This window comes from Lissotriton helveticus, chromosome 2_1 (genome assembly GCF_964261635.1).
Source record: "Lissotriton helveticus chromosome 2_1, aLisHel1.1, whole genome shotgun sequence".
NCBI classification, from domain to species: Eukaryota; Metazoa; Chordata; class Amphibia; order Caudata; family Salamandridae; genus Lissotriton; species Lissotriton helveticus.
This window is the reverse complement of record NC_136059.1, coordinates 914,951,161-914,974,245: the sequence shown is the minus strand read 5'-3', so window position 1 is coordinate 914,974,245 and position 23,085 is coordinate 914,951,161. Positions and strand designations below refer to the sequence as shown.

The window sequence follows — 23,085 nt, the reverse complement described above, 5'->3', positions numbered from 1 at the left end:
AGAAACGCCGTGAGTGCCGCGGTGACCGGGGACAGCGGAGCTCGACCCCCCGAGGTACAGGAAGGGGCAAGGGCAGCCCGGTGATAAGAGTGGGGCGCGAGACACAGGGTCAAAGACCAGACACGAGGTGCAGTACCCTCAAGGGGGCATCGACGGCTCCAGGCACTAATCCAAGATACATCTGGCGGACGAACACTGCCCCCCCACCCCGGAATAACTGGACTCTTCTGTATAGTGGGGGTGCGGAACGTAGTGACCAGGCCACCACACGCATGATAAGGGACCCCCCCACGCTACACAGCACAATGAGTGCCAGGGGATCTAGAGTGGTGCAGAGTTACCGAATTGAAAAGTACACCGTCGCAAAGGACCAACAAGTGGCGCCTAACATGGCGGACAGTGCCGCGAAAGGCCAGCAGCCAGAACCGTCGCAGGAAATTACCCTCAAGGATGTAATGGCGACTCTGCTACAAATGCAGACATCCATAGGATCCATCTCCAGTGAAGTGACACTGCTACGAACGGACTTTTCCAAAATGGGAGCGAGAGTAACGGACGTCGAAACTACGACGAAGGCCCTATCAACGGACACTGCAACTTTACAGGAGCAAGTGCGCCGGCTGGAGCTTGTCCAAAAACAGCTCACTGAGAAACTTGATGACCAAGAAGTGCGTTCTCGGCGCAACAACGTACGCCTCGTGGGTGTGCCAGAAACTGTCCGGGGCCCAGCTCTGGACCGGTTTGTGGAGGAGTTGGTGCAGACGAAGCTAGCTATGCCCCAGCGGCCTCTCAAAATTTTTCTCGGTGGAGAGGACCTATAGAGTTCCGAGCGGGCGACCCAGGCCAGGAGCCCCCCCCCGACCTGCCCTCTGGCACGTATATTCAATTTTAGAGACAGGGGCGCAATCCTGCAAGCGGCCAAAACCGGCCCACCGCTCCGAATAGAAGACAGCGTGGTAATCCTGTATCCAGGCTACACGGCACCCGTATCGGCCCAGCGGCGCACTTTCACAGAGGTAAAGCGAGAGCTCCGCAACAGAGAACTTAAATATGCAATGCTCTCCCCGGCTAAGCTTAGAGTGGTGGCGGAAGGCAGGGCTTGGTTTTTTGAGTCGCTCGGTGCAGCGCGGGACTGGCTAGACGGATGGAGGCCGGCGAAGGGGAGCCGCAGACAAAGACCGGAATGGCGACGACGTCCCTCGCAAGAGACCTCGAGCGGCCGGGAGGTCGACACACCGGCCCACAAGGAAGAAACAGGAGCGGGCAGTGAGGTGGAGTGACTCTTAGGGCTGGACTGTACACTGCTGAGCGCTTAGCGACCGGAGGTGGCTGCACGACCGAATGAGCGCAGAAGAGATGGGTTGGACACGAGCAGTAGCTCCGTAACCCCAGAGTAGGGTCCACACTGCGAGGAACACAAAGTCACAACAGGTTGCACTGAGGCTGATTTTTGAGGACCATGGTGTGGCAGGAACGGACTCTTACACACCCTCCCCCCCCCCCACTTTTACACAAGTACACAGTTATGGGACTAAAGTGCTCTGCTAAGTTGGGGTGGCGGGTAGTTCTGAATCCGCTGGGCAGGGAAGCAGGGAGGGGGGTGGTGGAAAGGGTTCTGGTTGTGGGTGTTTGGTTTGTTGGGGCCGCAGCCCCCTTTTGTGTTGTTCTAAAGCAAATGATTGTGGAGCAAAACATGACAGGCTGCTACAGGACAGTTCGAAAGAGACAGCCCACCCTAGAACGCGCGATCCAATATGAGCCAGGGTGACAGAAACGCAAACTCACTAAACCACAGCACAAAGGGTGAGACGTCGCAAATGTCTCTAATCTCCTGGAATGTTAACGGGCTGGGGGACAAAATAAAACGGGGACTGGTCCTACAATATTTGAGGCGGAAGAATGTGGCGGTAGCGCTGTTGCAGGAGACACACCTGCAGGGTTCGACAGTCCAAGCCCTAAACAGGTGGGGATTCAAGATGATGGTACATTCTGACTTCACGTCCGGCTCGAGAGGGGTGGGAGTCCTTGTAAACCAGCGTTTCCTATTTATAGTCGCAAACACATACCAGGATGACCAGGGACGGTTTGCGGCTATCACAGGTCAGTGGAATGGCAAATCTTATAATATAGTGTCGATATATATTCTGCCGGCACTACACCAAGGAGCCTTTGTGGACCTTGGTAAATTCCTATTGAGGCTGCCCCAGGGGGAGTTCATTGTTGGGGGAGACTTCAATGCAGTAATGGACACAACACTGGATAGGCAACCCCCTAGAGACGCTGTTGGGCCATCCCGTAGGCTGCAAGACTTTGTAGAGGCGCTGGGCCTAATGGACGCATGGCGGACCGTTTCCCCAACGGAAAGGCAGTTTACATTCCACTCCGGGGCCCACAATAGCCTCTCTAGAATTGACTACGTTTTCACACTAGCCACCAGGTTGTTGGGGATGACAGCAGTTAGACATATGCTTAGAGGTATCTCGGACCACTTACCAGACCTTATCACCTATGCACCCTTCACCCCACAGTCTCGTAGGCTATTCCCAATCAGGCCCGGGTACCTTCAGGACCGTCGATTACGAAAAGCGCTCCTACAAACCACAAAGCATTACTTTGAGGAGAACCACCACTCCGTGCCCTCACCGACTACACTATGGGAGGCCTATAAGACAGTGCTGCGAGGTAGCGCCATCTCACTCATAACGGGCAAAAGGAGAGAACATCAGAAGCACATTGAAGACCTAGAGTTAGAGGCCGGACGGGCGGAGGAGGCACACGCATACAATAGCACAGAGGAATCAACCCACACATTACACATGGCCCAGCAGGCATATAGAGCTTATGTACAGGAGGAGGCCTCTACTAGGCTAACTAGCACACAACACAGAATATATGGTCAGGGTGATAAAGCAGCCCGACTGCTAGCATGGTTGGGGAAAAAAGAGAGGGCTAGTAATTGGATAACACAAATTCAGACTGGTAATGGAGACATAGTGTCCACGCCGCAGCAGGTTTCAGAGAATCTGGCCTTTTTGCAAGACATTAGACTGGCCTTGCTAGATGTAGATGCGGTGAAAACCTTAGAGGAGGATATTACACCTGAAGAGATTACGCAGGCCATAAGAGCGCTTCATTTAAGCTAGGAGTAAAACACATAGTGCCCCCCCTATTGGCGATGTTTACAGACAGTTTCACAAGAGGGGTCTTACCCAGGGATCAACGTCTCGCCACCATTGTGGCAATCCACAAGGCCGGTAAACCGGCGACTGAGTGTACTTCCTACAGACCAATTTCACTCCTGAATGCAGAAGCGAAAATACTTGCTAAGACTCTGGCCAATAGGCTACAGGCGCACTTATCAGACCTGGTGCACGCTGACCAGTCCGGGGTTTATGCCAGACCGCAATACAACACTTAACTTGAGACGCCTGCTCGGAGTGATAGAACGGAGGGCAACAATAACAGAGGACGCAGCAGTCCTTTCTCTGGACGCAAGAATGGCATTTGATCTGATGGAATGGCCCTTTCTCTTCGCGGTCCTACAGCGTATGGGCTTCGGGCTGAAGTTCTGTATGTGGGTCCGACTGTTGTATACGAGCCCGGTGGCCCAGGTGGTCGTGAATGGCTATATGTCAAAAGAATTTACACTGGGAAGGGGAACATGGCAGGGATGCCCACTGTCCCCCCTCCTTTTCGCGATAGTGTTGGAGCTGCTGGCGGCGTGGATAAGACAGGACCACATAATACAGGGCATAAAATGGGCGGGAGGCTGGGAGGATCAGATCTCGCTATACGCGGACGACATTCTTTTATATACGACGTCCCCACAGAACTCCATAGGCCGATTGTTGGAGATATGCGTCGCGTATGGCCGTCAGTCTGGATATACAATCAATTGGGACAAGTCAGTGCTCTACGTCCTGAGGGGACCCCCGCCGCAGCTACCGCATGGTTGCGAGCTGCAAATGGTCACGACCGGTTTTAAGTATTTGGGGATATTTGTAACGCATGATCACGAGCAGTTCACGGAAACAAACTTGACTCAGCCCTTGTTCCGCTTTAAAAACGATGTCAAATATTGGCACGCGTTGCCGCGGACACTGCTGGGATGTGCAGCACTTTTTAAGATGGTGGCCCTCCCAAGATTTTTGTACGCGTTATAGAATACACCGTTCCCTATTCCTCCGATATACTTCAGAGCAATCAATGCGGAAATCACGACGCTACTTTGGGACGGTAAAACGCCACAAATAGCGCTCACAAAACTTATCATGAGCTGGTACGACGGCGGGATCGCCCTGCCGGATGTCAAGGTATATTACTGGGCTTCCCAGATGGTCGTGATTAACCACAGGCTGCACGTACCACAGGCTGAACCAGCATTTAGACTTCAGCCGGGGGCTCTGTCTCGCTATTTTTTAAAAGTGTGCATTCGATTTTATTTCTGACATTCTTTTCAAACGTTGTCTACATTTTATTATTGAGAGCCTTACTTCACGAAACGGCCGTATACTCACGCTGTTTACAGCGCAGCAGATTGCTTGCTGACGCTGTGGAATAGAGGGTGAGCAGCCGCCATATTGGGGGAAGGAAAGGGTGGCGCTCCAGTAGCTGCCCACCTCCCACCCTCCTCAACACTGGATAAAAGGGGAATGTCATCACGTCCGCGCCGGTGGCGCGCCGGTGGCGCGCCGGCGGCACACCAAAGGCAAGCCCGTCTGCGCCCGTCCTCGCCAGGACCGGGCCAAGGGCCACTCCCCCTGGCCCAAAGGCTTCGGACGATCGACTAACAGATTCTAGATCACACCTATTAGAGTTAGGCTCATCCCCCATAATTCACTGTACGAGGCATGACCTGGAGTTTGCCATAAATTCCACGTCACTGAGCTGTCCTCAATGCAACACCGTCATTCCCATCTTCACTAGTAAGGCATATCCTACTGTAAAGACCAATTTAAAATCGGCCAAGATTTGTACAGGACTTATTGATGCTCGGTCATTGGGAAAGCATAGACAGGAAATAGCGGACCTAATGACAGATCGGAAACTAGATATCCTTTTAATCACGGAAACGTGGATGGATGATGCATCTGATCCGGATCTAGTGATTGCGGTTCCGCTAGGATATAAGGCCTACCGTCAAAATAGAAAGGGCAAAAGAGGGGGCGGGCTGGCCATAATTGCCAGGGAAAGCTACATAGTAAGGACCTCTTCCATCTCTTCTCTATGTTGCGAGGCTTTACACTTTGCTATCAAGTTAACCTCGTCTTACAATTTTAAAGGAGTGTTATTATATCGTCCTCCAGGAGCACGTGCAGGCTTCCTCTCCAATCTAGGCTCGTTATTGGAGTCATTAGTGACTGAAGAATCCTATACAGTCATGGGTGATTGGAATTTTCATTTAGAGCAACTCGATGATAAAGACACCCGTTCCCTACTAACAGACATGGAAATGTGGGGGCTCCATCAATTGGTTACATCCCCTAACCATGAGGCCGGTCATATCTTGGACGGCATTTTCTCCAATTTGGAGGGATTGTGTATAACAGATATCCTCCCCATGCCATGGTCCGACCACTATGCCATCTTAAGTAGAATCACAATTACGGAGAGCCCCATTCATAGAGCCATCATCTCCAGACCAGAATCGTTAAAGGTCTGGAAAGATATAAATAAGGCAGACTTAAAAGAGTTATTGGACAGTACTCGCCCCACCTTAGCCACCGATCCTAATATTGCCACTCGTCAATACCAGGATTGGCTAGGGTATAATACACACTCATTAGTACCTATTAAAACCTTGTCAAGAAATAGGGCCACTCCCTCGGCCTCATGGTTCACAGACGATTTAAGGAAACAGAAACAACTATGTAGGAATAGGGAAAGGCATTGGCGAATAACTTACAACGTAGAGAGCAAAACTAGTTACAAGGAATCCCTCGCAACCTATAAATCTATGATTGTACAGGCAAAGGAGAAGTTCTTTACTGAACGAATTGAGAAGGCAAAAAACTCCAGTAAGCAACTTTATGAGATCTCAAAGCAGCTTGCTGGAAATGTTCCTGATTTAACACCACCACCTTCCCAGTCACTTTGTGACGCGCTTGCAAATTTCTTTTTTACAAAAGTCAATGACATATATCTAGCTTTCTCTTCTAAAACAGACGTCATCTTAAACTCTACCAGTAATATCCCCCCTCACTCTCCATTTATGTATTTTACTGATCTCACGGATGACCAAACAATGGAGATTATTACATCTATTAAAACTGGATCAGCCCTGGACCCCTGTCCTTTCAAAGTCCTGCCCCCGGTGATGGACTCCCTTGTTATGGTTATTACACAAGTTTGCAACTCCAGGTTTAGATCTGGGATTTACCCCGATATATTGAAAAAGACCATTTTAAAACCACTCTTAAAAAAGCCACTCCTGGATAAGGATGAGCTAAAAAATTATTGACCCATAGCGAGTCTCCCATTTGTAGCAAAAGTAGCTGAAAAAGCTATGAACCATCAGCGTTCAGGTATTATCGAGAAACACCATCAGCTGGATAGTACCCAATTTGGATTTCGTAAATTCCATGGTACGGAAACCGCATTAATTAAAGCAGCCAATGACATAAGAGCCATCCGGGATCAGGGAGGAACAGCTGTCCTGGTGATGCTTGATTTATCCGCAGCCTTCGACACGGTCGATCATAAGATCTTGGTCGACCGTGTCGGAAAAATGGGTATCCAACGGGTTGCAAAAAATTTGTTGGCCTCATTTTTGGCTGGGAGAACTCAGGCGGTCTCCCTGGGATCTTTCCAATCATCCCAGCTGTCTTTGCCGTGCGGGGTTCCTCAAGGCTCATCCCTAAGTCCGACACTGTTTAATATCTATGTGTCGAACCTGGCTAAAGTCATCAAAGCCTATGGGATGAGCCTAACCTCCTACGCTGATGATACGCAGTTGGTTCTGGCAATAAATAGTGATGGAGAAGAGGTGGCAAATCGTTTTCAAGGAGGTATGTTAGCAATTGGAGAGTGGATGGCCTCCAATTGTCTCAAACTTAACTCTGAAAAAACGGAGGTAGTCATCTTCGGACCACTTTCACCAGGCTGGTCTTCAGTCTGGTGGCCCTCATCCTTCGGAGCTCCCCCTAAACCGGTTTCTAAGGTGAGGAACCTGGGAGTGGTCTTTGACGAAGGTCTTAATTTTATGGCCCATGCAAATAAAACAGCAGCCATAGCCTGTCACAAACTTAAACTAGTGAGGAAAACTATTCCTTTTTTACCTGACACAGCTGGAAAAACTCTAGTAAGCTCCCTAGTCCTGTCCTCCTTGGATTACTGTAATGGTCTATTTGTAAATGCCCAGATTCGTGTGACTAATAAAATGCAAACTATACAGAATGCAGCTGCCAGACTCCTTTCTAGAACACCTACATTTAAATCTATCTCAGATACAATAAGGAACTATCACTGACTGACAATCCGTAATCGGATTAAGTTCAAGACTCTATGTATAGTCTATAAAGCACTCCACAATCAGGGACCGCAGTTTCTTAAGGATCAATTGATTCCTTATATTCCTTCCAGACAACTCCGTTCCACCACCTTGAATCAACTACTGGTGCCCCGCACAAAAACAGTTTCCTGGGGCGATCGTCGCTTTCTGGTTTCTGCTCCCAAATTATGGAATACATTGCCACAGTCAATAGGGACAAGTCCTACACTCTTGCTTTTTCGCAAACAGTTAAAGACTTGGCTCTTTAACCAATAATACTATAGTGTCACCTACTGAGACTCACGTAGTTGGTTTTTATCACCGCGACGCCTACGGGTATTTGTTCGCGCTTAATAAATAGCAATAATAATAAATAGGCATCTTTTAGAACCGGCGGGTATAATGAACGCCTTATACAATAAGCGGAAGAAACACACAATCACAGGTCCGACACTACACACAATACGAGTATGGTTTGATGCTCAGCGAGCGCTCGGGTAGGAAGGAGTGGTCACGAAGGCTATGCCACTGTGGGACACAAAAAAACTGGGGATGCTAGGTAACACGAAGGGGTTCCGCAACTGGGATTCAATAGGAATCTCAATGGTTGGCGACCTATGGCAGAGGGGTGGGGTGGTCACCTTTGCCCACTTGCAAGACACAGACGGCCTGGCGGAGACAGAGAGGTTTAGGTACATGCAGATTACACACGCATTGCAGTCCCTGATACCGTCAGACACGAACCCGGAGGACTCCTCCCCGCTGGAGGATAGACTCCTAACAGATTACCTCCAGAAAAAAGTGATATCACTGACATAAAAAAATAGTAAACAACAGAGCAGATCCCACAGAGACCCTGAAAGCTAAATGGGAGTGCGAGATGGGCGAGATCGACGAGGCAGAGTGGAGAGAGGCGCTGGCCTCCACTAGAGAGGCTGCTATCCCATCACGGCTCCGGTTCGTGCAACTCAAAATACTGCACTATACGTACTATACCAGGGTACTTCTACACAAAATAGGACGAGCAGATTCGCCACTCTGTCTTAGGGAATGTGAGGACACGGGGTCCTTCTATCACACCATCTGGAGCTGCCCCGTGATAGTGAGATACTGGATGGCGGTTATGCGGACACTCTCCCAGGTTACACAACTCGCTATTCTGCCCAGCCCACAATGCTGCCTCCTTAATATCTGGGACCCAACAGACTTAAACAAGATAACCCAGGACTGGGCGACTTTAGGAATGACTGTGGCAAAGAGGAATATAGCACAACGATGGGGATCCAGAGATAGCCCCACTCTGGCTCAATGTTGTAGAGATATGGACTTGGCCATGGTGGCAGAGAGATCAGTATATACCTATAGAGGCTGCCCAAGAAAATGGGAGGAGGTATGGGGTAAATAGAACACGTACAGAGGTGACATTTGTGAACCCCCACAGTCTGACTCTGACTCCGATGGAAGTTTGTGATGATAAAGTAGTAGATGGCTCCCGTGAGATGGTTGTTAGTGGACGGGAAGGTTTGAGAGGGAAGGGAAGATGTATTGAATTCTGTATGACTGTAGTAGATAAAGAGATCATAATAATGATGTTTATATTAACGTCAACTGTAATACGGTCATTGAAATGCTCTGCAATATATCTTAACAAAATTGTTTAAAAAAAAATGCAAGCAGCTTTTGGCGCTGAAGCTGAAAACAAAGATAAAAACAGCCCAAAACATGAACAGATAAACAGCCAAAGCGCAAATATACAGTACTTGGTCCCTACTCTGTTAGAGAAAAAAAAAGACAAAAAGAAGAACAAAGAGGAAGGATACACCAATAGCAAGTGGGCATTTTGGAAGGACAATCCACGTAAAGAATAAAATGCAATGTGCAGGATGTAAGCCCACAAAGTGTATACAACATGTTTTAAAGAGCTTTGCGCAAGTGCTGTTGAGGCGCGACCTGAAAAAATTGCAATCAATTATGTCATTTTACATGTCAGGAGTGATGTTGTACATGAGGTCATGAGGTCATAAGCAGTGCATGATGGGGAAGCAAGTGAGTTATGGTTACTTTGGTTAACCATAACTGAAGAATCCATGGTTTGTAAACATAACAGTACTGTGTTTTTATAGTGAAGTTTCTTTTATTTTTTTTAAACATAAATTAAGGTCTTGTAAGGAAAGCTAACCATAAATTTACCTTTGTGTTGTTTTAGGTTACTTTCTGGTATTATTTTTATCATATAGAACATCCAACTGCTCATGACAGACAAGTTACGTATCTTCAGTAAGGCCTTCTCTGGTGGAGAAATGATCTAGCCGCAGATTCCTTTCCTTTGAACGTCTAGGTGTCAGGCTGGATCCGGAAGATTTTTCTCAGCAGTACCCCTGCGAGCTGGTAGATGGCATCGGTCGTGTTTGTCAACTTCGTGATGCCCGCATCATCAATACAACCGCCACGCCGACTGATGTCAGTACTTTTCACGACTTTCCACGTCAGAAGTGCGAAGCTGTGAAGTGACTGACCATGGTGTGTTAAAAAATGAAAACTCGGACCCTGAAGGGCTACGTACCTGACACTTAAAACCTATTCTGTAGTGCGGGGAGAATGGGTGGGTCTGCAAGGAATCTGCGGCCAGTTCATGTCTCTACCACATAAGGCGTTACCGAAGGTAAGTAACTTGTCCATCTGATAGAGACATCTAGCCGCAGATTCCTTACCTTTGAACAGATACCCAAGCAATACCATTCCCAGAGGAGGGACTTTAGAATGGCTTAGACCAGAAATTCCTGTAAAACGGAGCAACCAAACAGGCTTTCTCTGCAGACCTGGGAATCCAGGCAGTAGTGTCTGGCAAACGTGTGCAGAGATGCCCACGTGGCAGCTTGGCATTTGTCAGAGACGGGTACACTGAGGCGGAGAACCAAGATATACTGCCTTTCGCCTGTGTACGTATTTGAGGGTTTTTTACAACGATGGTCTCCCAAGCTAACTAAGACCCTGATTATACAGGACAAGTGGTTCATTCTCCCCCCATTTTGATTTTTGTCCTCTGAAATCTGAACCAGGTAGGTGAGATTTCCCTGATGCTGCATCCATTGGCACTTCAGGTCCTACTGCAGAACCCGCATGTGCCACCGTGCATGGGTCACTAGCAGGATGCAGAAGGCTACGAGGCCCAACAGCCTCAGTCATTCTCACCGGGATCCAAGAGAGAGGCTGCAACATTAGTATCATAGCCTGAACATCCTAGACTCGCAGTTTAGGAGTATAGGCCCGAAACCGCACCGTGTCCAGAACTGCCCCAATGAAAAGGAGCGTCTGAGAGGATGTTAGGTGTGACTTTGGCGCGTTGATAGTGAACCCCAAAGAATGAAGGAGGTTCGCTGAAGCCTGGAAGTGGGAGGCAACTGCCTGGGGCGATGCCGTCTTCAACAACCAGTCATAGAGACAGGGGAAGAATGGAATCCCTGATCTCCGCAGATGGGCTGCGACCACCGCCATCACCTTTGTGAACACCCGAGGAGCGCTGGTGAGGCCAAAGGGGAGCACCGCGAATTGAAAGTGCTCGTGACCCACCATGAACCGCAGGTAGCGACGATGGGCCATCAGGATGGGGATATGAAAATTGGCATCCTGCAAGTCCAGCGCTACATCCAGTCTCCTGGGTCCAAGGCAGACAGGACCTGAGCAAGAGAAAACATCTTGAATTTCTTTTTTTTGAGGAAGTAATTAAGGGCTCGAAGGTCTAGGATTTGACGAAGGCCTCTGTCCTTCTTTGGGACCAGGAAGTAGCGGGCATAGCAACCACTACCTACTTCAGGCCCCGGTACCCTCTCTATAGCTCCCTTGGCCAAGAGAGTTGAGACTTCTTAAAGGAGCAAGGCAAGGTGATACTCTGTCAGCCGGTACAGTGCAGGCATAGATAGAAGGGTATTCTCGAATGGGAGGGAGTAGCCACTTCGGACTATTTGCAACTCCCACCTGTCCGGTGTAATGTTTTGTCAGTGGTGTGGATGATGGCATACTCTGGCACCGACAGGCCGAGTGTGATCCTGGTGGGTTGGCCTAGGAAGGTTTTGTGGTAGAGGAGGGGATGGTGGCTTAGCCAGACTTCTGGTTTCCCAAAGCACAACTCCAGGGTTAACCGCGTCCATGGCCCCGCAGAAGTTGCTGAACTTGCAGGACCCTCTGGCCGGGATAGGGTTGGTGCGGCTGATAGCCCCTTCCATAGCCACGAATGGAGCGAAAATTGGACCGTAGTGAGGCCCAAAGACTTGGCCATAGCCTGCGAGTCTTTAAAGCGCTCAAGGTAGCATCTGCCTCGTCTCAAAAGAGACAGAAGCCATCAAAGGGCTCGTCCATGAAGTTAGACTAGACATCCCCCGAAAAACCAGACGTTCTCAGCCAGGTGTGGCGACGAACTGCCACCGTCCTGGAAATCGCTCTACCCAGCGAGTCGGTTGTGTCCAAGCCACATCTGATGGCGAACTTAGCTGCATCCCTCCCGACAGATCTAGTTTGGGAGAGTAGAGCCCGGTCCTCCTCCGAGACTCTGAGGAGCACCTGTGCTACCGTATACCACATGGAATGGGAATAACGGCCAAAGAGGCATGCGCTGTTCACCGACCGCAATGATAGGCTGGCAGAAGAAAAAAAATATATTACCGAAGTTTTCCAGCCTCTTTCTCATACCAGTCCATATCTTGTTCTTGCAGGATTTCCAAGGGATCCTGCTCCCTCCTCCCAATCCTCTTCCTCCATCCCTAACCCTTCAGAATAGGGCAGAGAGAATGGCATGGAGCGGTAAGGCTCCATCAGCGATGGTCTCAGCGTCAGAGGATGTCTGACCGGCTCTGTGTTGTCGGGAATTATGATCAGGAGGCACCGCCGGTGGGCGCTGGTGATGCCAAGGAGCTTGGTGCCGGATGCGATGCCGAGTGGGGAAGGTCGCTGTGGAGGTATGACCGGCGTCGGCCCGGGTCCACTCAGAGACTGTGGTGCCGGGGCCGCTGACTTGGGAACCACAGGAGCCCCTCCACCTCCCGAGGCTTTGGGGTCTGAAGCTGGGCCAGCATGGTCAGGCTTCTCAAATATGGCACACAAGGCATCATAAAATTATTTCAGTTGGGCCGGGGTCGCTCCCGGCCCCAGAAAGGAAGGGAGATGCGGAGCCAACCCAGGCTCCTGCTTCGCGGAGCGGGGTCTCGAATGCAGAGGTTCCTCTGGCGCATTGCGAGACAGTTGGGGTTGTCGAATAACGCTTCAACTTCTTGTGCTTTTTGTGGTGCCTCTTACCTGACTTCGACAACTTCGATGAAGAGGATTTTGATTCACCGGAGCAGTGCTTGGACATTCCTCTCGACGGAGACCTGGACTGGGATAGGGACTGACTAGGCGACCTCCGGGGTGCAGGGCGCTGGGCTGCAAGAAGCTTTAGGGACCGCTCCCTCAGAGCCTTTGGCGCCATGGCCCGGCAGTTGGAACACAACTTGGAGTTGTGGTTGCGCTCCAGGCACCACAGACTAACCAAATGGGGGTCCATGACAGACATGGCGTGATGACAGATGCCGCACAGCTTGAACCCCTAAGTCTTCTTGCTTGACATGATACACCTACACACCAAAGAAGTCGACAAAAAGCCTGTTGAAAGACAACAGGGGGTAGCACTCTTCAACAGATCGGCACTGATGGCGCGGAAAGAAAAGAACAGACGTTAGCCCGCCGGAGTGGCGGTTATATTGACGACGCGGACGTCACCATGACGACTAACATGGGTGGACGATGTCATGCAGAGTTGACCGACGTCATGCGGAGTCGACCGACGCCATCTACTGGCACTTAGGGGTACTGCGGAGAAAAATCTTCCGGGTCCAGCCTGACACCTGGAAGTTCAAAGGTAAGGAATCTGCGGCTAGACGTCTTTAACAGATAACTATCTTACTATTTACTGGCTAACTGACTAAACCTTTGGTCACACTCAATGGGGGCTAGGTGCAGACTCTGGCATCAAGCTCTACCCTGTGCCCAAACTGCCTCAGGCAGAAAACCTCACAGTGCACAGATTCTGATCATGTGCCTCCAGCCCTGTGCTCACAAGTATCAGTCATTTATTAATTCAATGTATTTGTTAGGCTCTATCACAAAGCCTTAAAAAGGTTTTGTATCTTTTATCACAATCTTTAACATCGCACATGTTTATTTTCAAACAGATGATTTAAACTTTTTTGTGCAAATTTTTTTGTTTTTATTTTTAATTTCCTATAATGGAATTGTGATCTTGTAAAATGTCTTACTTGAGTGGGGGTCACTCTGGCTCACAGAAAAGGTGGGAGGCTCAGTCCGACCCTTCCAGCATGCTTTCGGGCCCTGCAGGGTCAGAAGGGGCTCCATCGGGTTCTGTGCCGGCCGCTCCAGCCTCGGCTCCAATGGGCCCACATGGATCCGATCACGGAAATGGACCACCATTGGACTTCCCCTGAAGCCGATGGCCCCCATTGGCAGCACCAGCCCCATGTGCATACATAAATCCGGAACGTTGTTCACGCCGATTTTGGCACAGACAGGACTCATGCATACTAGGTCGGTGCCTAAGCCTTATTCTGAAGGGCTAGGCTTAGGGAAGAATAGAGGGGTCACTTGACCCTTTAGAAGGCCAGAAAATGTACTGGTGCAAGGAACTCAGGGATGCCAGAGGTCTGGATACATCCACAGATACTGGTATGCTTTCTCCCCATACCGTGGCTACATAGTAGGTAGCATCTTATTCCATGGTAGGGAAGAGGGCAGCTCAGTCCCAGGATCTTGAGTTGCCTTCAGTGACAGTCAGGACTAACATCTCGACAGAAGTGCTACAATCGGGAGCTTCCTCTTCTGAACCATTGCTCCCTTTTAATGAAGCACTGACAGATGTCCTACTGGGGACCTGGTCCAAGTCCAGCACAAGGGCTCCTTTGAACAGGACAATTGCCCACCATCTCTGACCCGCACCTGGGGATCTGTAATTACTCACCCAACACCCCACCACTGTGAGCTTGGTGGTCCAAGCCTCTATATCCCATGGTGCATTCCCTGCCGCATCCCCGGACAAGGAATACCAGAGGCTGGAATGTTTTGGTAAGAAAATGTTTTTCCGCCAGCCTTGAACATTGCATGCTTATTGGGCTGCTATACTCTCACACTCTGTGGAATATTGCTGCCACAGATCCCGGAGAAGGCCCGGGCCGCTCTCTCCCAAGCGGCCAAAGACGGGAGAGATGAAGTGATGTTCACCATTAGGAGTTGTTTGGATATGACTGACTTGCTGGGCAGAAGGATTTCGACGACAGTGGTGTTTGGATGCCACAGCTGGCTACAAACATCTGGTTTTGCAAGGGATGTCCACGCTTCCCTCATCGACATGCCCTTTGATGACAAATGTCTCTTTGGAGACAAAGCAGACTCGGCGCTGGAGCGCTTCAAGGAGTCTCGGCCTACGACCAAGTCCTTGGGCCTTTCTGCTGCCCGCATCAAATCAAACCCAGTCTTCTTATTGCTCCTTTTGTGGCTACAGAAGGGGCTTTCAATTGCATCAACCTTATTCCAGCCACCGCCCCACACAAGCTTCCCAAACTGTGCAAGGGTGAGGACACATTCCAACCCACGAGTCAGGTAGCCAAAGGTCTGTCACAACCACCAATCCCCAATCCCCCTTGTAGCCACAGCCTCTAGGCCCACTGAATTGTGAAAATTAACTGACATCAGAGTGCTGAGGTGGTGCCTATGTAGGTGACCCGGCTCTCATGCCCTGCAACTATCTACACCACCTACCGGCGCGCAGGGATGCTGCTCGTTCAAAAATCTTTCAGATCCAGTCTGATGCCTGGGAAAGTCAAAGGTTAGAAATCTGTGGCTAGAGCTTGCCTCTACCAGATAATGCATTACTGAAGGTAAGTAAGTAACTTGTCATTTAACAAGAAGCTAAGATGGAACCCACCTATAAGTAACATCTTTAACCACATAATAAAGTTCAAGGGAATCTCTTAGATATGAAGCAGAACAGTGGCATCTTAAGTTTATGAATGATTATGGCTTGTTTAAAAATGACAGAGCGGCTAGTTGTAAATGGTATAGCAGGAACAAAGCTGCAAAGTCTACATATAACAAGCACTGCCAAAGCCAATACTTTTGATTAACTTTAAAAATGGAGGAAGTGCTTCTTCATTGACAGGCTATTTTGTATGTGTGATTTTTCAAATCTGTGAATAAGTCAATACCAGAGTAAATCCTAACATGAGGACTCATTTTTCCATCCACACACTCCCTTATCACTTTATTGGTTTATTTAACATTCACTCACTCACCTATCTACACAACCACAACCGTTTCAATTAATGAAGGTGCACTTTCAGATTTTAAAAACCTGGACGGTTTTCAGTGCGAAGTGAAATGTACTGGGAAGCTTTTGATGTTGGACACATTGAGGCAACAACTACAAGTCCTTTCTAATTATGTGTTTATAGGAGAAGTGCGTGGGGAGAGACGGGTGTTGCCATCAGAATTTTGGGGGCGATGCAGTGATGGTGTCTAGGATAATGGGAGTCAAAATACCATACTACTACCCCTCTAAATAGCAAAGCTCATCATAACACTCTACATAACCTGTGTACTTAAACATTTCCACAAAGACTACTAAAAGAGGGATGTGTTCACTCTTCTCTCCAAACAAGTTTGACAAGAAAGAAAACCCCATTGCAGGGTGCGAGCAACAAGTGCCAAGATATAAGATTGCAGCTGCATTAATATCTCATGTTGGTGCTTCTGTCACCACTGTTTAGTGAATGAGCAGTGCCCAGGGATATAGGTTTCTGATCTGGAGTGGGGGGCTGGGGAAAGTAAGCCTTTACAAGTAATTAAATGGTCCAACCAGGATGCCAATCTGTGACATGAAGACTGCAGTTGCAATCCTTCAAGGACATTCAAGAGTCTTGTTGAAATGTTGCTGTTCAAACTATATGAAACACGTCATAGTCGGTTTCAATTAAGAAATTCAGGTGTGCTACTTTTATTTTGAACCACTATCTCTCAACACTAGTGATTTACCTTCAAAATAAAACTAACGATTGCTGAACATTTTTTATCCTTTGTTTGTTGACCTACAAATGCAGATGAAACAGCTAATTGGGTCAGGCACATGCAAACTTATTGTCATGAATTAGTGTCCAAGTGGGGCACTCACTGTTTAGAAGGATCTGCCAGGGTCAGACAATTTAAAGAGGTCTGCCTAATAACAGAGACTAAACCAGGGGAGGAGTAGGAGGTATTTTACTATGTACATCACTCACAGAAAGGGTGACAGTGGCATGGATATACCTTTAATGAGAGGAAAGAGAGGAAAAACACCGGTAACAAAGACTGACAAAGTACTGCTAATGTGGTGTCAAGCTACAAGAGCATATCAAATCATGCTGCTGCACACAGGAGTTTCATAACACGGGGGATAGATAGATAGATAGACAGACAGACAGACAGACAGACAGACAGACAGACAGACAGACAGACAGACTTTGTACGGGTGCAGTTTCCTTATGTCCTAAAAAGGTGCTGGTTGATCTATGACTCAGCATGTGACAGATGCAAATTGTCATCAGCCCCAATGCACCAAAGCCACCACAAACAGTAGTGTGCAGGCAGTCTTCCCAAAAGCGGTGTCATGACTAATGAAGCGAAATGCCTTCCATTACAAACACTAAACGGCTGTTCTGTAGGCAGAACCCAACTGGCAATGAAAGGCTGAATGGGGGTTTACCTATTGCTCACGCTATGTTGTCAATTGAGCTTGCATAGCTTGCATAGACGTGAAGGCTAGCTCAAACCATTTCAGTAGGATTTTTTTTCCCTCAAGAAAACACAATGCTGGTGAGACAGCTAAAACAGTCTCTAGACTTAAACTAAAAAGGCACAGGATCTTCATACATTCAACACTGCAAAAGGCAGTGAATGAGAGGACAGCATTCCCATTATATCATACACCACTCCAACTACAGCACCTTTAGGGTTTCCTCAAGAAACTAAATTCTTTAAAGGCAACATCATCGTTATCACCCTGGGGATCCAGACTGTGATCGTTCATGAAGAAAAGGTCAACGACAACTGCAGATCAGCTTACCTTAACACCTTGAATGAGGCCATTCATTAAAAAGGTATGTTGAGGAAAGGTGTCACGTAAAACCTACAAAAGAAAAACAAAAATAGGTTAGAAGCATGAAAAAAGTAACCATAATGAGTCAGCCTCCATGAACTTGAACACAGCACCTACCTATGCCTTTATGTTTCCTCTAGTGTCTGATTGAAGAGGATATCAGAAGGAGAATAGTAACTAAAAGGCATGATTCGTATTATGGAGTATCAAGCCACTCCAGCATCACTATACCAGCCACGTGAACATACTGTACAACTGCACCAAGAGTGTTAGGTTGGAACGGTAAAAAAAAAAACAATCCTCCATTTTAACACATTATTAAACTCGTGAAGTCGAACATAATTAATTACAAAAACAGGTCCGCTTGATGCAAATACAAAGTCAAGGACAGCCCAGAACATAAAGCAGTGGTTAACCAATGGGGTGCACTCACAGGCTTCTCAGGGAAGTAGGGCGGGGCTGCTCAACTCAGAGCTCAACAAACAGAAAAAACATTAATGCTCATTCCAGTGATTACGCTTATCTTTGTAAGAAAGTAAGCACTTTAATCACACAGTTACACTAAATACAACACACTTCAATGAACAAACACAAGTCAGCAACTCTGGGAGCTAGCTTATGAAGGCGCAAAACTCTACCTGCACCCCTAGTTCCTCCCCAGGCATTCTTCTCGGGTTCTAAGTGTCAGGAGGAATGTGAATCAAGCTCAGGTGCAGTTTTGGTGTCCTACAGTTCACATTTTTGTTCATGCTTTATTTTATCCCGTTCTCTAGATAGGCATACTCTCGCAAGTCCTTCACACTGCCGTCACACGTCCACAGTTGCTCTTCTTAGCATTCGAACGAGCAACAGAGAATCGGAAAATCCTTGTTAAAGTTTACCCAAGCCAGTTGTGGGCCACATTCAGCAGTGTAGCTGCCCAGTCTCCCCTTTCGACGTCACAGCAAAGGGTCCTGGGCAGATGACGTTGAGGATCTCGCTGTGTCAGTCCTAATGCTAAGGTTTCAGGTAGCAGACAACAGGTTTGGTCATTGAGAGCTCTGAAAGGTCGCACTGCTGAAGGGTTGCAGTTCTGACTGGACTGAAGGTAGGTGCTGTCAATGGGGTGCGCAGCAGTCATCAGTTGCAGCCCCAGTCAAAGCTAATGTATTCAGCAGATGTAGCTCTGACTGAGCATTCTGTGTCACACAATTCCAACATGACTGGGACTTTGCAATGACCCAATTATGACGGTGCTATTCAAACCAGGAACAGGAGTGAGACTCCAGGGGGGACCAACAGGACCCCAGTCTCTCCAGATCATTTGTGCAGTATCTTTCCTCCTGGTCCCACACAGCCAACGGAGGTGCCCTAGAGCTTTCTTTTTCCTTGACAGCCTCATTTTTACATGGCCAGGAAGGATTCTTCATTGCTCTCAGCAGGAAGACAGTTTTCTAGGAACTTCAGGGCAGGTACACAGCTCTTCCAGCTAGAAATCCAAACTTCAGTTGATGTTCCCTCACCTCCTGGAGACTGATAGCCATGCAAACATTGGCCATGGTTGCACAGCAATCCTTCAGGTAGTCTATGGAGTGCTCCGTTCCTTTGTCATAAAGGAGGTGGAACTGGAAAAAGGTGAGGTGTTTAGGGCACCACTTGTATACACAACATCTAGACAGGGGATGTGAAGCCATGAATCTACTGACTGAAACTATAGAATCGACTTGGGGTAGTTCTTCTTTCAAGAGTCCTTTGTTTTCTTCAGGCCTATTTGTGAGTGCGATGCTTCTCACAGGAGGTAGTGATTTGGCTATCTCCATCCTGGAGCCTGGGTCCCTTGCTTACTTTGCCGCTGGATTCAAACTAGACTGGCTGATGAGGGGTGAAACCCTGACAACGGTCCCAGAATACTTGTTTCCGGTCCAGGGAGGACCTGCCCTGGCAGATCGGGCTGGACTGTTCCCACGAGGAACAGGATCAAGACTAATTTGCATATGGCTGGGACCAAACTGGGGTGGCTTAGTGAGCAGAAGAATGATGATGGTTTATACCCAGATCTGTGACTGGGGGGTGAGAGTCTGAAAAGTTTCAGCACTCCGTCCATCATCGTGTTGTGTTTGCTCCATCGAGAGCACCCATAACAGAGAAACAAAAGCAATGTTCAGTTTCACCACCAGGTGTCAATAGTCCAAATAAAGGAGTAATATTGGAAAGACGAAAGGGCAGGCATGCCTAGACTACCTCACCTTTCATAACAGAGGATGCAGGACCACATCTCTCCCCTACCATCCACCAGAAGGCAGTGCTCAGAAAAACTAATCACCAGCTCCTTGCTAACCAAAAGCTTGACATAATTTCTGAAGGCAGCATGGTATATATTCTTTACTTCAGTGTCTGGGTCTTCTTCCTCCAGCTACAGGAATGCAAATACACTTTCGATGACTGGGAGCACAATTATCACTGTGCACTGGTACTAGGCCGGTCTAGAGGTATCCAAATCAGATCCTAGTGACCTCCATTACACTCGCTCACACACCATGCATTTGTTACACTTTTTACACAAAAAACACGTTTAACATACAATGGGATGTCACAAGGGTTTTTCCATGCATGCAGAAGCAGAACTATAGCTCTATGCGCTATTGTCAGGGCAGGGACAGTAGTGACCTATCAGTACTGATGGCACACATGAGGTGTCCTTCTATGGTACCGGACAGGTTCAGAACCTCGGGGCTCCTCCGCTGCCCTTTGGGCGGCACCTTGAGACCGCATTTGGATCGCGATCTCGCGGACCATTTGCGGCCCTTCCGTCGCTCTTTTTTCTGGGGGGAGCCTTCGCTGGGTGCGGCGTGTACACTGCTGGGGTGATACCTAGTCTTGGACTCACCATGCCCGTTGTGGTGGGGGTCCTCCGGCTAGCTATGGGCCGACACGTTGTGGTATTGTACAACATGACCACAAAACCAAGTGACAAAACGCCTCCCACTGTTACGTCACATCACCTTTCTTCCTCCAAACTCTGAAGGTACCAACGACTGTGGTGCCCACGCTCGGGAGAAGTCCGGTGACGCCATTCTGCAACAACAGCAGGGTGAGAGCAAATTACGTCCCTCCTTTATCTGTAGTTATACTCACATTTAGTGATGCCATACTCAGTCGGTTTTTAACAAGTTTTAACATTTTATTCAGTTAGGGTTGTTTTTAATTTTTAGATTGCATGCATTTTGCAGCATACTTGTCTTTGGAGTTAGAACCAAGCACATTGTGATCTAGGTTTGGGTACAAGCACAATAGCCATCAAACACTTCTGTTTTTGTCACCCTTTCTTAGGTTCCACAATCCGTGGTAGGACCAATTGGCCTGCTACCAGTGGAAGGTAATACTTGTCCTTCCCCGAAACGTGTAGGACATTTTGTTTATAGGTCCTGATGAATTGCTAGTTTTAGCATGAAACATGTTGACCGCTAGGAAGAGCACACATCACCGGATCTTAGAACCCGTGTGTGTGCCTCCTCACTCTGTTTTTAATAAGGTAGCTAGCCACACTAATAAAAATCCCCGTGGACTTCCTAACCTTTTTTAATTCGCACCACCGCACTATCTTCTCACGCCTACACTTCACCTTAAAACCCTCACACCCACATGCACCAACTGGCAGGAACAAAAGATCTCCGACAAAGAGCCCCTTCGCGGGTGCCCGTCAGACATTGCAGCGCCAGTCTGACGAGGAGCAGAACCCAGATGATGAAGCATGACACCTAGCTTGCTGGGTGTGTGAGGGTTTTAGTTCCGAAAGGGGGCTTCCCCCTCTTTCCACAGCGCTTGGTTCTTCTCTCTCCAATCTAGGGGGAACAGTGTATTCTTTTTGTTCTGACTAGTTCAGGGGCTTGTACACTGGACCCCGGTAAATATCAGCCCCTTGAGTTCCCCTTTTTGTTACATACTTACTGCACGGGTCACCCCCGAGGAACTTTTCAGGCTACCGAGAGTGTATTAGACACTGCTTGGCCAACACTTCGAGTCTACTCGCTACACACACACTCGTCTGAGTAGTGGTAGCAGACCTCCTACCTATAATGGAGGACGTCCCTGGACTCAGTTTTGATGAAGAAGCAATAGCTGAAGCACTGAGAACTGCCCCCTCGCTCTTTGGAGCTGGAGGCCAGGCAGCCTCAGGTTCAACTACCGACGACTGGATCACTATAGCCCAGTTGAAAAAAGACTCGCTCAGAATTACCGTCCGTGGAGCACTCATGGCTAAGTATCTAAGGTCCAATATCGCTCCCCAAGGCCTAATAGTCAATATACTACCAAGACTTTTTCTTGAAGATGGTCCTTTCAAACATGATTGGTGCCAGGTATCTTGGAAATGTACTAAAGATCTCATGTTCCTAATAGTGAAAACAGACAAAAGACTGGCAGATGCACTCCTGGTCAAAATACCTGCGGCCGAGGCTGCTCTTAAAAGCTTAATACCTACGAAAACGGCTTTTACCACGAAGTTAGCTGAGATCAACAACGAAATCTCAGACAACAAAGAGTACTTGCTCAAACAAAAAATGGCCAAACTCCAAAAGGACATTACCAAATTTGATAAAGAAAAAGTATACCCTTAACTTAAAGACGGTTACAAAACAACCAAAAACGGCTACTCGTCTGACGACAGTAGACGGGGCTCCTCCAATAGCGACTCCAGTGGGGGTGGCTATGGAAGTCGTAACCAACGTAGACAGAATGTGATGCAAGGCTATGACAATGGCCCTGTATTCCATGGGCCACCCCAGTTGCCCCCACCATGGCATTACCCTATGTACCCTAAAGGCCGCCACAGTTCTATCCTATGAACAACCCCCCTTTTTAGGCAGAGGCTGGGGCAGAGGAAGAGGGCGCAGAAGAGGAGGGCAGAAAGGTGTACAGTGGCAGGACCAAACAACTCCAATGGTGGAGACGAGGAGAACAACCAGAGAAAAGAGAGCCTAGTGGTTAACCTTACTGGTAGAACCCTCACCCAGGCAGAGACCAATGTTTTGGAGAAAGGTTTGGGCTTCGTCCCCACACCAGTCCCTGATAATTTCAAGGAGATGTGCGAATTGAAACAATTCTTTAGAAAGATCCGCCTACGGGCGTACTTCCACGACAGCCCCGAAACCGAGCACGAGGATACGGGCTTACGTAACCCATCAACATTCACCCCTACCAACAACATGGTCCCTCCGGAGATTCTTGTCTTTGAGGGCGCCGTACTGAAGGGCCTTGAGAACAGACCACGCACTGTTATATACCATGACCTGAGCAAACTCGAGAGGGAAGCCATACAATCCCTCGACAATGACCCCACCATAATCATTAAACAGGCTGATAAGGGGGGAGCGACTGTGATACAATCTACTGTCGACTATGACATTGAATGCAGAAGGCAATTGGCAAACACTAGTCACTACACCCC

General features: G+C 48.4%; 1 protein-coding gene across 1 annotated transcript in view; it reads right to left on the bottom strand.

Moving 5' to 3' along the window:
* The window catches only part of LOC144818333 (hippocampus abundant transcript-like protein 1), a 365,697-nt gene that overhangs the window by 193,196 nt on the left and 149,416 nt on the right, over window positions 1–23,085 (bottom strand). The window contains exon 3 of the mRNA XM_078675662.1: window positions 17,628–17,690. Within this exon, the coding sequence (XP_078531788.1) occupies window positions 17,628–17,690 (63 nt within the window). The remainder of the gene's footprint in view (window positions 1–17,627; window positions 17,691–23,085) is intronic.